The 15,929-nt window shown below is 39.9% G+C and overlaps 1 protein-coding gene across 1 annotated transcript in view; it reads left to right on the top strand.

Moving 5' to 3' along the window:
* GPC5 (glypican 5) overlaps nucleotides 1–14,684 on the top strand; it is a 1,065,559-nt gene extending 1,050,875 nt beyond the window's left edge. Inside the window, exon 8 of the mRNA XM_045010137.1 lies at nucleotides 13,976–14,684. Within this exon, the coding sequence (XP_044866072.1) occupies nucleotides 13,976–14,133 (158 nt within the window). The 3' untranslated portion in view covers nucleotides 14,134–14,684. The remainder of the gene's footprint in view (nucleotides 1–13,975) is intronic.
* Nucleotides 14,685–15,929: the final 1,245 nt, after the last annotated feature.

The raw sequence follows: 15,929 nt of genomic DNA, 5'->3' as shown, positions 1-15,929 counted from the left end.
TTCCAACACACCAATCTGATTCAATAAAACACATTTTGGCACACAGATGACTATTCATTGCCGAGAACCTCCACATTTCTACCCCACAGGTAGAAAGAGTGTTTGGGTCTGGCACAAATGAAAGTGAACTCTGAAACATTCCATCAAAGTCACCAATCTCTCAAATGAAAATTGAGGACTAGACATTTATATGAAAGAAACTGATACAAAATAAATGGCATGATAAAAGACAGGCATGCGAGATTTTAGGCGGATTATAGTATAACAAATTTCAAACGTCACTTTGTAGGAGCTTTAGCCTCTGGCCCACAAAAATGACTAATGAGAGGTCTTTTCTGGGAAACTATGGTTTGCTACCTTTGATGTAAAGAGTGTATGTAGGCAAATCAAAATGAACACATCAAAATATTGCATTGACAGCAGGTCCAGGTGTGTGAAAGTTCAACATCATTCCATTTGAATTGTGTAATGTTGAAGCTACCTTTGAAAATGTTGAAAAAACTTTACAAAACATTTTAACTTCATTAATGAACTCAAGCCACGAGGTTCTACCCAGATCCAAACTTCCCCAAAGTTTGTGTTTTCTATTCTTGGGGTTTTGTTCAGGCTCATCTCTCAGTTCTAGATTATATTCTGGTGTATACCAAAATTATTGATTAGGATGTAAACCTCTTGTAATAGGCTTTTGATAAACTGAAAGCATCCAGTTTAAAACTGAGTCAAAACAAATGTGACTTGTTTAAGAGCCCAGTAATTTAACTAGGGCATTTCATTAGTAGGACAGAAAATATTACTGATAACAGGAAAATTCTAGCAATGAAGAATTTGCCTACTTCCACAATCATCAGAAAAGTCGCTGATTTATAGGATGTTGTTCCTATTACCATAGTTTTATTCTGGGTTTTGCACTGATTGCAAGGTCTTTGCACAGGTTAATGGGAAAAGGACAAAAGTTCATCAGTAGCTAATAGGATTGTAAAGCTGCATTTCACCACTTAAAATAGGTGCCACTGACAGCATTAATTCTGGGATACCAAAGCTTTGAAATTATTTTTGTCATGGACATGGATTGCAGTGGTACTGGGTTAGAAGACAAAGTAGTATTTCTACTTCTACTACCTAGCTCTTACAGAGAGCTTTTCACCAGTAGATCTCAAGGTGCCTTAGCTCAAAACTGAGTGGTAGCTATCAGCAGTTGCATGATAGTTGGATTTGTATCTATGCATGCAAAATAAAACCCAAGGATTCAGATGTACAATATTTTACTTCGTGCTGAATCTTTGCTCTCTAAATTACATATAAAAAGTACATTTTAGACATCTTAAGCAAATAAGGGCTATGTCTACATTACTGGCCAAGGGTGTGATTTCCCTGATTGTGTACAAATTTTCATACTAAGTACAAACCTGCCTGAAACTAGTGGGGAAGTACTTAATATATGGCTCAGCCATGCCTCCACTGCCACTGTCTGTATAACCATGTCTTTTCATACTTTCATTAGCTCAATCAGCGTGAGTATGTGTACGCCAGCGGAGGAATCACAGCCTTGGCCAGTAATGTAGACATAGCCCTTGTTTGCTTAAAATGGCTAAAATGTACTTTTTATATGTAATTTAGAAAGCAAAGATTCAGCACAAAGTAAAATATTATACATCTGAATAAATATATAGCTTGTAGTGTACGCATAGCTACCTGTTTTCATTCCTAGAAGAGTGAAGATATGATTTGTGACATTGTACTACATTAACACATAAAAGCTTTGTTTTCTAAATGGAAATACATTCGTTTATTAATTTATAATATGAAACAAAAGCTACTCTTGGAAATAAAACTTTTAAATATTGGGACTGAGTTTTAATGTCTGCTGTTCTCACTGTTTATAAAACTTGCCAGACTTATCTTAAGACGATTGGTTACACTCTATTTCTCATTTCTATTTCTACAGCTTTGAGAAATTATGTGCAATTAAGCATGATAGTTTGGCTTCATTTCCTAATATATGGTTGGCCATGGAGAATTCTCCTAGCTAATGTTATTAGAAAGTCTGCTTAATTGGATTCTAACATTAACAGTAATGTTATTACTTTGTCTGTAGGCATGTTTAGTTGCAACTTGTGATTCCTTATGTGCTTGTATCTGTTCTTGTCTGTTTGTAACTTATTAGAATAATCCTTAAAATGTATAAACTCAAAAAAGAGGATTTTAAATAAGACTAAGTTATTTCCTTCTGAAAAGTACAAACTATATTCTCAGAAAGTTTATTCAGCAGCAATTTTACTGCAGAATGGTATTCTCCATGGCCAACCATTTATTTTACTGCAGAGGCAGAGAACAAAAACTGACAACAGTTCAGCAAACAAAATTGTCCCTAAATAGATCTTACCCTTATCACACTAAGGATCTTCACACTAAGGAGTGCTACATTATAATGGCTGTGGAATAGTTTCCCCAAAGGAAATTGGTGAAAGCTCTGTTTCTTAAGACAGGACTGTATAAAGCACTGGAGAATGCTCTGTGAGGAAAAAATCTATTTCTAAGTTCTATGACTCAATTTGCCCAATAGAATTTAACAACTCAGGAGCACCAGAAATCCCAGAAAAGATAAAGAGGTTATGTTGGAAGGGACAGGGAAGCTCTTTGAAAAAAATTATCACTGCATCTGTACTCTAATGTTTTCCCTACAGTGCAAGTCCATTGAGGAAACCTACAACTGCTAAAAATGCCCTTTTTCTACTACTGGCTAGAAGAGTGTGTCCCATCCTATTGGACTCTGATCCAGCTGCCATGATCCATTAATTTGTGACCTCTAAGCTTGATTCCTGAAATTCATTATATCTAGGAATGAAGCTGCCAGCCCTGGACAAACTCTGTTTGGGCCTGAATGGAGCAGCGCACATATTCAGTGACATAGGCCACCAACATTACATCAGTGCTCCATTCTCTGCATTGCCTCCATGTGGGAATACAGAATCAAATTCTCTGTTTTGGTCCCACTATTCAAGGACCTCAACAGGATTGGCCCAGGTTACCTGAAGTACCTCTTCTCTGTGGCAGCCCACAGTAGCTGTGTTACACTAGAAGAATTGATCTGTCAGCCACAGTTCAATTGTTAAAATCAAATGTCATGAGATTCGTGAATAGTTTTTCCACAGCTGTGAAACTTGCTGATGACCACCTCTGAATGGCCACAGATCTCACAACAAAGTGCAACACTCCTTTATTTGAATTAGGTTTTTGGTGAGGCAATTCTCCCTCTATTCAGTTGACTCCAATATTATTGACTCCTGTCAGTCTGGAAACTAAGCTTAGCCATGGGTTTGGCTCTTACTGACTGTGAGACCATTTTCTTTTGCCTTATATATCCATGCAGAGTTCCACTAGGCAGTGTCAATTGACACCCTTGACTTTCTTGGAGCAGTGGGCTTCCACTGAGTCCAGGTGGCATTCCCTTCTCACTCCCATCCCTCTTTTTCTTTTATTTTAGTCCCATAAAATGTAGCTGAACTGTGTATTTTTGCGGACCGACCCCTCTTTGGGTGGGAGGCCATTGTTGATTCTTTGGTGGTGCTTTTTGGGAGACCTCTTCAGTGGGGTATTCTTTTGATATGATCTTCAATGATATACTGCAAGCTCATCTTTTTACTCTGGCATTTGTAAACAAGGCATAAATATGAGGGTGGTGAATGTTGGCAGTAGGAACTGGATTTTGATTTTTAATTGCCTGGCCTATTGGTTATAAACTATATTGAATGGTATTGCTGCCTATATGTGAACTGACTATGGTCTCACTTAAGTCTGTAATGGGCAGACCGTTTGGGTAACCCAGGGTGTGTATTTGTGTGTGTGTGTTACAGGTCACCCTCTGTGCCCAATACACAGAGCTCATGAGTTGTTATAGCCCCCAGATACAGAGTTTTAGCTCAAGCTGTAGGAGTTGTCATGTTCAGTCCTTTAAATTAATATTTTCATATGCATTAATATTTGCATAATATTCTATAGGGTAAAAGAATTACAGTCAAGCTCAGCATTTCTGGCACCAAATAGCACATATAAAAGGTGTAGAGAAGTTGCTGAAACATTATTTTGTAAAATATGAGATCATTGTCAATGTTATGAACATTCTTTTAGGTTTTTTTAAATAGGTATTTTCTAAGACTACTCGGCCTACGTAGTAAAAAAATGAGTTCATGAGACTGGGAAGAAATCAGTTGAGTTTCAATTTGATATTGCTTCTTATTTAAAACTTTTTTGTTTGTTTGTTTTCTTGATGAACAGAGGCTGGAGTGATATTATTAGGCATTTATGAGCATAATGAAAACATTCACAATTCTATATTTTTTAAATATAGGAAATATATATCCTCAAGCATGGGGTCATAAACTAATGTCTGAATGGCAAAGTTTGGGAGAAAACTTCCAGTGGGATGGGTATTCCAAATTCTCCACTATGGGTTTTCTTTCAGCTTCCTCTGAAGTATCTGGTACCAGTCACTATGAGAGTCAGGATACTGGAATAGATAGGTGCTGCCACAGCAGACAAGACCATGAATCTATCTTCCCTTATATATTTTTCTTGCAAGCTGTTTGTTTCTCCAGCGTACCTCAAGATGAGATTTTAGATTTTAACATTCAAAGAATGACACCAGGGAACATGGATTAAAAACATTTTTCAGTAAATAATTTTAGTATCAGTTTCGAATGACAGAGATGGCAATTTTATATGCTTATAGTGACAATAGATCCCATGATGAAAAAGTCTCATGCCTGCCAAATAATTCATAATAAATATTTTCCCTAATACTTTTTTTTTTCATTGAACTTTCTTTCATCATGTATCATCTTAGCTAAAACAGCTTCAGTGAAGAAACAATGAGTTGAAAGTAGTAGGAAATTAAGTTGACTTAACTGATTTATAACTCAGATGAGGAAACCCATGGGCAATGCTGGATAATTGATTTTTCTTCAATATTAAGACCTAAAAGTCCCCAAAGCTTCTTGTGAAAAATTTTTTGACAATTCTTTTGGCTCTAAAGATTATCTACTTAATTTATCCTTCATTAACTGAAAGCTAAACAAAGTAAACCAGGGCCACATTGTATAGTAGGTTAATTTCTCAGTTCTCAGCACAGACATCTGTTACGTCACTATTCAGCCCTCACTTCTTCGAAAGCCAGTTATCACAAAATCACAAATAAATGTGTTGTATAACTTGGTATAGATACAGTAAACAATGACACCTAAATTATCACCATGTTACAGTACTTTTTAGTAAAGACCCAGTTGTGCCTTGGAGACAGATGCTGATCCACATAGGGGCTCATGCACTGTTGCTCTGCTTCATTTGACTCTACAGATTGTACTGTGTCTCAAGGAAGCACATTGCTTCCCAGAATTCAGATATGCAGGGCAACATACCTGCTGTCACCCCTCTGAAAGGGAGTGCAGCAGAGATACACTGGGTTGTATCTGCTCCTATCTCTCAAGAGTCATGTTACCTATATTTCCCTACTAGTGCTACTCCCTAACACTTAAAAGTTTGGAGCAGGGCTGTCATAACTATAAAGGGAAGGGTAACAACCGTCCTGTGTACAATGCTATAAAATCCCTCTTGGCCAGAGGCACCAAAATCCTTTGACCTGTAAAGGGTTAAGAAGCTCAGGTAACCTGGCTGACACCTGACCAAAAGGACCAATGAGGGGACAAGATACTTTCAAATCTTGGGGGCGAGGGAAGGCTTTTGTTTGTGCTCTTTGTTTTTGGTGGTGTTTGCTCTTGGCACTAAGAGGGACCAGACATCAATCCATGTTCTCCAAATCTTTCTGCACAAGTCTCTCATATTTCAAACTTGTAAGTAACAGCCAAGCAAGGCGTGTTAGTTTTATCTTTGTTTTCTCAACTCATAAATGTTCCTTTTGCTAGAGGGTTTACCTCTGTTTGCTGTAACTTTGAACCTAAGGCTAGAGGGGGTTCCTCTGGGCTCTTTGAATCTGATTACCCTGTAAAGTTATTTCCATCCTGATTTTACAAAGATGAACTTTACCTTTTAATAAAATTCTTCTGTTAAGATCCTGATTGATTTTTCATTGTTTTAAGAACCTATGGTTTTGGATCTGTGTTCACCAGGACTAATTGGTGAGGGTATACTCTCAAGCCTACCCAGGAAAAGGGGTGTAAGGACTTGGGGGGTGGGGAGGAATTAGTCTCAAATATGCCCAGGAAAGTGGGGGTTAGGGACTTGGGAAATATTTGGGGGAAGGTAGAGTTCCAAGTGGCTCTCCCCCAAGATTTGGAACACACTTGGTGGTGGCAGCTTACTGTTAACCTAAGCTGGTAAATAAGCTTTGGGGGTCTTTCATGCGGGTCCCCACATCTGTACCCTAAAGTTCAGAGTGGGGGAGGACTCCTGACAAGGGCCTATAGGAATTAGTGGTTTGTCAGGTAGGTTACACAGGCGCAGCCATGCACCATCCCGCCAGCTGAGTCTTCATTACCCACTGAGGCTCAGTCACATGATCTTGACATGGAAGGACTCCATGGGGTTGAGGTTGAAGGAAGAGCTCCATTATATCTAGTCTTCACTGTCTGGTAAAATTTTGGCCATTGTATGGTGTTTTGTGGAACTCTCAACTCATTTATGCCTAAAAGCAGCAAAGAGTCCTGTGGCACCTTATAGACTAACAGACGTATTGGAGCATCTGTTAGTCTATAAGGTGCCACAGGACTCTTTGCTGCTTTTACAGATCCAGACTAACACGGCTACCCCTCTGATACTTGATTTATGCCTAAGAGCACCAAGGGGGGGACATGGTATGACCCTAATTGATTAATTATCTTAATTTTCTCCAGTTTTTCTTACTATGTAAAGTTATTACTCAGAACTCATTACTGATAAATATAATAATATTATAAAAACATAAGAATCATATTTCCTAAAGTTAGACTTGTCCCTTAGGGGGAAAAAATGACTCAGACTCCTTGAAGTTAGACATGCTCCTTGGGAAAAATATAGCTGGTATTAACCACTTCTATGTTCCCTGGATATAGTTAAGAAACTCTTAGCAATATCACAATCTATATTTTCCTGAGCCCTCTGTTATGACAGACATCCCCGCTCTGTACTCAGAACCTCTATCCTATCCCTCTCCTGCTTGCCTTGCCTCTAAATTCTCCTGATCCATTAAGAGCTGCATCCTTATGTCTATATTCTACTCCCCACATTCTCATCGTTCCCCATTCACCTGCACACTTTCAGAAGCCTTGTACAAGTTGATTCTCTATTTCCTCATACTATTCATCCTCCTTTTTCCAGACAACTCTTCAGTCCCAAGTACCACAGTCATAGCTTCATCTAAAATAGTCTTCCTGCAGCACAATCATAAATCCCCTATCCAAACCTCATGAATTCTCCCAGTCTCCTTAGAAGTTTCATCATGACCGTCCTTCCAAATCCTGGCACATTTCTACAATAACTGGCACTTTTCTTCACACTCCACAAGGTGTACAAAACAAAAGTATGCTCTCTAGTTTATATGTATATGTATTAAATGACTGCAATGAGTTTCAGCTAGGACCCTCATCTTGCAAGAGCCACATCCTATAAGATTTTCCATTTCTCAGGCATGCAGCCCCTCTTATTTAAAATTCCTCCTTAAAAAAGGCACTTTTTATGGGCAGGAACTGTCTTTATTTATGACTTGGGAAGTACCATGCATACGGCTGGAATTTAACAAATACAGTAAACAATGATATAATTATTTTTAATAATAATATTTGAGACTCACATAAAACATGTGTGCTGTCTGAGGCATAATTTGGATGTTCTAGTACAGGGGTTCTCAAACTTCATTGCACCACGACCCCCTTCTGACAACAAAAATTACTATATAACACCGAACCATGGGCCCTCCCGAATCCCCCCACCCTAGCAGGGGGATCAAAGCCAAAGCCCGAGCCCCATTGTCCTGGGCAGAGGGGAGGGCAAAGCGGAATCCCAAGGCCCACTGCTTCAGACTGGGGGTGGGGTCAAAGCTGAAGCCCAAGAGCTTCAGCCCCAGGAGAGGGGGCCTGTAACCCTGAGCCCCACCACCACGGGCTGAAGTCCTTGGGCTTCAGTCTAGTGCAGTGGGGCTTGGGCTTCACATTTGGCTCTGGGCCCCAGCAAGTATAACACCAGCTCTGGCGACCCCATTCAAATGGGGTCATGACCCACATTGGAGTCCTGACCCACAGTTTGAGAACCGCTGTTCTAGCATGTGGCAGGGAGGGCACTGCACACCAGGAGAGTTCCTTTTCCTTCTCCTCAAAGCTAACTGGATTCTCCCAAATAATGCATGGAAAAACACCTGACAACTTCATTGTAACTTGAAGAATCTCCTGACCTCCAATGTGTGTGATTCAGCATACAGCAGAGAGTGGAGTGCGGGGTGTGTGAAGTGGTCTGAGGTAGGAGTGCAGATGTTGCTATGAAAGTGGGGATGAAGCTTGCTCGGCTCCAAACTTTCCCAGGCCAATGGTGAACAAAGTTGTTATTGCTGGCAGGTCTATTTAAAATGAATTTGGTGGTCTCAGTCCAGTTCCCTGTAGGCAAGTAATAGCAGAAAAGCCATTGGTGCTGACTGCAGTGCTGTTGGCAATCTCAGCAGAGAGGCTCAGGATTCAATGAACACGTAAAGTGTCACTTGGGTTGGCCCTTCCAGGTCAGGGTTAAGGCATGTTACTGATTGTTGTTACCCTGCTGCTGCACCTGTTCTGTGGATAAATAGAACAGTTCAGCCTTCAGAGCTGTCAGTCCTGTCAGCTTTCACAAGCCCTAAATACACACGCAGACAAAACCTTTGAAAAGAGGATGGAGATGATAGAAACTATTAAAGCTACTCTACCGTATTGACACACACACACTTGGCTGTAATATGTACCACTGTGCTTTGTGACATGCTTTGGTTAGTTAATTATTACTAAAACAAATTAGAAAAATATTTTTCCTTTCTGCCACTAACTGGCTTTCACAGATGATGGTGAGTGCAGACATGTGTGAGGCTTGCTAAGTTTGCTTTGTCGGGGTTTGTGCAGATATTGTATTTACTTTTGGATCCCAGGGGTTCGCCTTCTATCACTGCCTCACAGGTTTGGCTTTAAACTGGAACAAACCCAATATTTCAGTTACATTGCTGAGCTTTATCTGGCTTTCCATTAAAACACTGGCTTTTGCATATTGACATTAAACCAGACATTGCTCATAGCATAATGATTAGTGTAGACAGCACCTCCACCAATTGATGGTGCTGTTTCCCTATCTGAGTGTTAAGATAGTGTTGTCTTGTATGTTGTTATGTTGATCTGACTTGCACGGGTTATCAGAAGTTCAGTTGTGCCTGTTTGTACTGGAGTTGGTTCAATAAATCTGTGATTCTAGAAGTGAGTATTACAATCGGTGGCAGTGGCTTCAAGATGGCAGAAGCACCTTTGCCTGAGAACAAAAGCACCAGCTATGCAAATGAGACTGGAATCTATGAACACTTGACAGACTTTGACGACTTGCTGTCTGTGACTGCGTGGTCTGATACTTGGATGGGGTTGCCCATACCTTATATGAGAAGCTTCCCAATGCAGATTATGATTCTTATAGATACTTGCATGACTGCTCTGACGGGGGATTGGCCCTTTTGAAATACCAGAAGGAATGGCAAGCGAGAGGGGAGGGACACCCTTGAATAGTTATTTGTTTGCATTGAGGAGACAGTTCAATAGGGCTTTTCCCTGCACCACCTTCAACGGTAGATGGCTCTGGGGAAGCAGACCCTGCTGTGCTGAATCTGGACCTGGCAATGAAGAGAGGGGCCTATGTCCAGTGGAAAGCTCTGAGAGACTCCTGTGTAAAAAGTCAGCTTATGAATGGTTTAGCAGGAGAACTTCATAACCTGCTGGTGAAAGAGCATAACTAGGGCCCTGCCAAATTCATGGCCAGAAAAAAAACTTCACAAACCATGAAATCTGGTCTCATTCTGTGAAATCTGGTCTTTTGTGTGATATTACTCTATACTGTACAGATTTCATGAGGTGAGACCGGTGTTTCTCAAATTGGGGGTCCTGACCCAAAAGGGAGTTCCAGGAAGGTCACAAGGTTATTTTAGGGGGAGTCATGGTATTGCCACCCTTACTTCTGCACTGCCTTCAGAGCTGGACAGGTGGAGAGCAGCGGCAATTGGCTGGGCACCCAACTCTGAAGGAAGTGCCCTTCCCCCACCAGCAGCAGTGCAGAAATAAGTGTGGCAATACCATACCATGCCACCCTTACTTCTGCACCACTGCCGTCAGAGCTGGGTGGCTGGAGAGTGGCGGCTGCTGACTGAGGACCCAGGACCCAGCTCTGCAGGCAGCAGGGCAGAAGGGTGGCAATACCATACCATGTCATCCTTATTTCTGCACAGGATCCCTGCCAGCAGCCACTACTCTCCAGCTGCCCAGCTCTGAAGGCAGTGCTGTCACCAGCAGCAGTGCAGAAATAAAGGTAGCAGTACCACAACTACCCCCCTCCCATAACCCTGTGACCCCTCCACAACTGCTTTTTGGGTCAGGACCCTTACAATTAGAGCACTGTGAAATTTCAGATATAAATAGCTGAAATCATGAAATATATTATTTTTAAAGTCCCATGACTGTGAAATTTACCAAGTGGACTGTGAATTTGGTAGGACCATAAGCATAACTTCCTGGATAAATCTATGGACCAGATTATATGCAGAGTTCAAAATATGGAAGAAGAAATTGGTGTTTCCTTAAAGGTATCAGCTATTAATTCCCAGCCTCATGGTGACTCCTTTATACCATATACACAACACTTGAAGAAATGATTGCTAGTAAAGTGGCTAAAAAATTGGCCCAAATGCAGTTTTTCACAGGTGTCCCATGGGACCAAAGAGACTTTCCTGAGTGGGCTTCAGGCCAGATGATATTTGGCAGGCGATGCAGAGGCACAAGCCAATAGAGACGGCATTGCCCAAGCAGAGGAAAGGTCCATCAAGGGAAACTAGAAATTGCTGATGTAGTAGGGCTACCATCAGCAACTATTAGAATGGCCCACGTTAAGAGCTCCGCAGATACCCGTTAATATGTGTCTGGAGACATCCGTGGCTAGAAAACCACAATGCTGTTGGACTAAGGATCTGAAGTCAATCTGATTTACTTTAAACACCCGGTGCTGAGAGGGAATAAAATGTGTATTACAGGAGTTGAATTGGAGTAGAATCATCACCTACTGCAGACAGCAGGAAAAATCTAGCTCCCTCTGAACTTGAGGTGTCTTCATAGTAAATTGACGTTTGCTGTGGTCAGCAATATTTTTAGCACTGTTGGGAGTGGATTTCACCCCCGGGCATCACAAAAATGTGTTGGATGTTAACAGAACTGACTTGTCCCTGGCCAATATTCAGATACCCCTACTGTCAGTAGGAGGAAACTAAACAATGTATCCTGATTAATAGAAAAACAAGTGAAAAAAATTCACCCCTTTGTAGTGAATTGAGAACTGGTGCACAGATCCGTTAAAAGAAAGACGAGGGCAAACACTGAGGATGTTCAATAGCTAACCAAGAGAGATGCAAAAGAGGATTTGGTGGTATTCCAATTCCGAGCAGATGCATGTGGCTTGTAATGGGAAACCGGTTGTAGAGGAGGAATTAGGCTACACAGCCTTGTGAGAGGAGGCAGCTATATTGATTCTGGCCATCAGGCCACATGGCCCTGCAACAGAGGGCAGCCCAATTGACTTGGCCATCAGAGAGGGCAGCCTGATTGACTCTAGCCATTAGGCCGCACATCCCTGTGAGACAGGGAAGCCTGATTAACTCTGGTCACTAGGCTATACCACCCTGAGGTTAATGATGGTCAAGTGGACTTAGCCAGAGGGCTATAACACCATTTCCGGGCACCTAAAGGGAGAATGGGGGTGCACTTGTCCCCTGACAGTGCTATATTGTTACCTTAGTGTTAAACTGAGATTGTGCACTATATAAATATCTCATGTGCGCTAGACAAATGCATCACGTGGGCTGGATTTGTCTTAGAGGCTGGAAATTTGACACCCCTGCGGTAGATTCTCTTATATATCCACTGGGCCAAATGTATCTCCGTTATAGCCATGCAACCTTGTTGATTTTAATGGAGTTGCACAAGTGTAGCTGAAAGCCAAATTTGACCCAATGAATTCACTATGAAGTAGCACAGTCTGTAGAAGTGAAGCTTTCAAATGAAGAAAATCTTCACTGAAGAGCTGGACAAGTGACCCAGACTAACTGCTTTCTACTTCCGTCTCCCACACCCCTAAGGAAAAATGCCTTGATCCACCCTGTTTGGTGATCCATTAAACCCTGATTCAGTGAAGTACTGAGTTATTGATCTTTTCCCAGGAAGACTACACATTGAGCATGATCAGGAGGACTTACTTCCCCTCACCCCCTGCTCCCTATTGTTACTGTCTTTCCTTGTTTTCCAAGTTGCACTGTACTCATGGATCTAATTTTCACAAATTCCAGGCAATCACAATAGATTGACAAACCCACATAAAATAGCAGTCCATTCTCCTGTCTGAGTGCAACAGCAAAGAAGACAAACACATTCTAGTAGGTTTTTACAGACAACATGATTGGCTTTCACCTACTCTTCCTTTAACACATTTTTTCAAAGCTACAGGAAGGAGATTTTAGTATGAACAGTAAGTTCACAAAGGGCACTTTTCAAGCTACATGTAGGAGAAAAGGAGTATTTTAGCACTAAAATAAAAAGTAGTTAGTCTGAAAAATAAGGAAGTAGCAGAGAGCTGCTCCAGCTTCTGGTTAAACTCTAGCTTAACAAGGAGAATAAAACCATGACTAAAATATTCATATTCCATCATAGCCCTTAAAAATGTAATGAAATCATGAGTGTATTCATCTTTGCTAATGATGCAGAAGGGTGAAAGAAGTCCTAAACAATGAATAATAATGCAGGAACTCAGATTGTAGAATCAATACATCAGATCAGTAGAGCTAAGCTTCATTATAATGCCTCTGTTCCAGTGCAATAGAGCTTACCTTCTCAATTATATATGTATTGACATAATTACATAAATATTGACTTTGCTTTATATGGAGCCTTTTTCAGTCTCAGTGTAATTACAATGTCAATATGTGTTGCATGTGATAACGTTGAATTTAGACTTGTTAATTTTGATTGATAGTGGCATGCCACAGGTTATTATATAGGATAAGACAGTTAGTCCAGTTAGTCCAGAAGAATGCACACAAAATGGAAAGCAAATGACAATGCTGTTATGCCTGAATGTGTCTCCAGACTCTTCTACTTATGATTATTGAACCAGGTACTGGAGGTGTAATGGATGACTGTAATATCCTTGTTTCATATTCTGGCAGGGAGGAAAAAAAGTCTTATATATGTTCCTAAAGTTCAGAAACATTCAACCAGGAGCTGAATAAGGGTCTTTGTTTACAGTTTGTCTTAGAATGTGGCTTTATGTTGTGAAGTCCATCTTTCTCCATGCCAAAATGGAGGCCCTAAAATCCTCCATCAGTTACACCTTCTTTTCATCTAAATTTTGGATTCACACGCCTGAAAGTTCCCATAAAATTATCTCCATATTCTTTCAAATTTAAGATATGAGTAGTTGACTTCTAGATACTCTTGGGACTCACAAACTATTCACTTCAGTCTGTGAATATTTGCTTAGGTATAACTCTACAATAACTGCTCTGTCCAGTACTGGTAGGGCAGTGAATTACTTCCAAGGATAAACTGCCATATAGAGTGGCATGTGTTTCTAGATGCAATTATGAAGAGTTTTGAATTTGGCAGTAACATAAAGAATTAGAAACCAAACTGTGACAGTCTGTGTGCTCTGTATATTTAAATTTGTTCTAGCTGTATCATGTGGCCAGTAGTGGGAAAGCGTGCATCATCCTGTATTTTCTTATTTGTCTCAGCAGGGATGCCAGACAAGACAAACCTCAGTGACGTAAAGCAAATCCATCAAACAGATGGTGGCAGCACTTTAGACACAACTGGAGCAGGATCTACAGGAATGGCTGCTTATATGACATTTACATTGATTAGTGTGGTAACATTACTTTTCAGTCTTTGGTAAATGTGCAGCTCTGTCTTGATATAAGCATCTCATTGCAGTCTGTTCTCCCGCACAAGCCTGGAATAAGAGATTGAACGTAGCAATATTTATGGTAGCCTGATCCTAGGTCTACATATTGACAAAATTGTTTGCTTGTGTAATATATTTCGTAGGTTTTTTTAACACCTGTATAATTAAGCAAAATCATATTTCTTTTTAGAATATTATGTTACAGATATAATAGCAGTATGTTGAACTTGCTGAACTCTGAACTACTGTTAAAAAAGAGAAACCTGATTTAATTTCTCAGCATTTTTGTATTTGAAAATCCTGTCTCCTTTCTGTTTACAGAAAAATGCCCCTCATAAGACTTAAAAACTAGAATTTGTACATCTCATGAGTAAATGGGTGAAATTTTAAGTCTAAACTATTTTCTGTGAAAAATGAAGATTATACAACACTGAAACATTTTGCAAATTTATGTTAGTTTTGGTGAATTGTTCATGTCTAAAAACAAACAAATGCCAAAAAAGTCAAGATTTCATTTTCCCCTTTGCAAAACAATATTTCATTTTCCCCTTTGTTTTGAAATTTCCTTTATTTTTTTAAAAAATTCAAAATCAAAATGAAATATTTTGTTTTTGGTAGAACAAAACATTTGTTTGACACCCCCCCCAAATCTATCACTTGCACAGTTATGCTGACAAAAAAATATTGTAAACAGATAAAACTAATTTACAAGGGGTTTCTTTTAATACTTCAGGAAAATTAGATATTATGCGATGCTTGTGGATGTGTATGTACATGTGATTACATCTGGGCCAGAGATAACAGCAAATTCTTGTGCCATATGCAGATGATGGATCTGGAGTGTTATATAGTACTGAATGTGTATTGTATAGTTCAGTTACCAGTCACTAATTACATGTTCATATTTGATTATCTTGATTGTGACTGATTCACATCCCATTGCATCCAGAATGTCTTCAGAAATATTGTGCTGTTTCCTTCCTTTACAAATATGTATATACATATAGAACTATATGCACATACTGTACTTAGAAGTCTTCCTAATCTGTAAAAATAAATTTTATATTAGACTAATATAAATAAGGATATAGAAATATTTGTGGTTCCTAAATGTGTAACATACAGGTAAACAGAAACTGTGTTTAAAAAAAACCCACCCCAACATTGCTAAAAGCAGCTGAATGCCCAGATAGAAGTCATTAGTAGGCATACCAGCCTATGTGTACATTTAGTTTGCCTATTGTTCCGTCTAGTCCAGCATGCTGTCTCTAAGAGTGGCCTATTGTTCCGTCTAGTCCAGCATGCTGTCTCTAAGAGTGGCCAGTACCAGACGCTTCAGAGGAAACTGAAAGAAACCCGAGCATAGGCAGTTCAGAAATATCCCCTCCATAGGGAAAGATTTCTACTAATATCCATTAGTTAGAAACTGACTTATCTCTGGAAGCACTTTTTCCTTTCCAAACTGTGGTGGTTGCTGCTCTTTTAATCCTTACTACTGTGACTGGAGCAGGTATAATTTTCAAAAACACCTCAGAAATCCATTTTCAAGTAGTTTGGGCCCTTAGGAAGTTGTGAACATTTTACCCATTGTTCATGTATACATCCAGCCCTTTTCTAAATCATGCTAAACTAAGCCCCAACTATAGCTCGTGGTTTTGCAGAGTGGATTTTTTAAAATAATTTTTTTGTATTTTGTAACTTGTGAGATTTAAACTAATGATGCTAAAAACAACTGTAGGTAGACAATCCGTATATTATTATAGCACTGGTCATCAAGACCATTAGAC

The sequence above is a fragment of the Mauremys mutica genome, chromosome 1 (genome assembly GCF_020497125.1).
Source record: "Mauremys mutica isolate MM-2020 ecotype Southern chromosome 1, ASM2049712v1, whole genome shotgun sequence".
In the NCBI taxonomy this organism is placed as follows: Eukaryota; Metazoa; Chordata; order Testudines; family Geoemydidae; genus Mauremys; species Mauremys mutica.
Note: the sequence above shows the minus strand (reverse complement) of the source record. Positions and strands in the feature narration are given on the sequence as shown.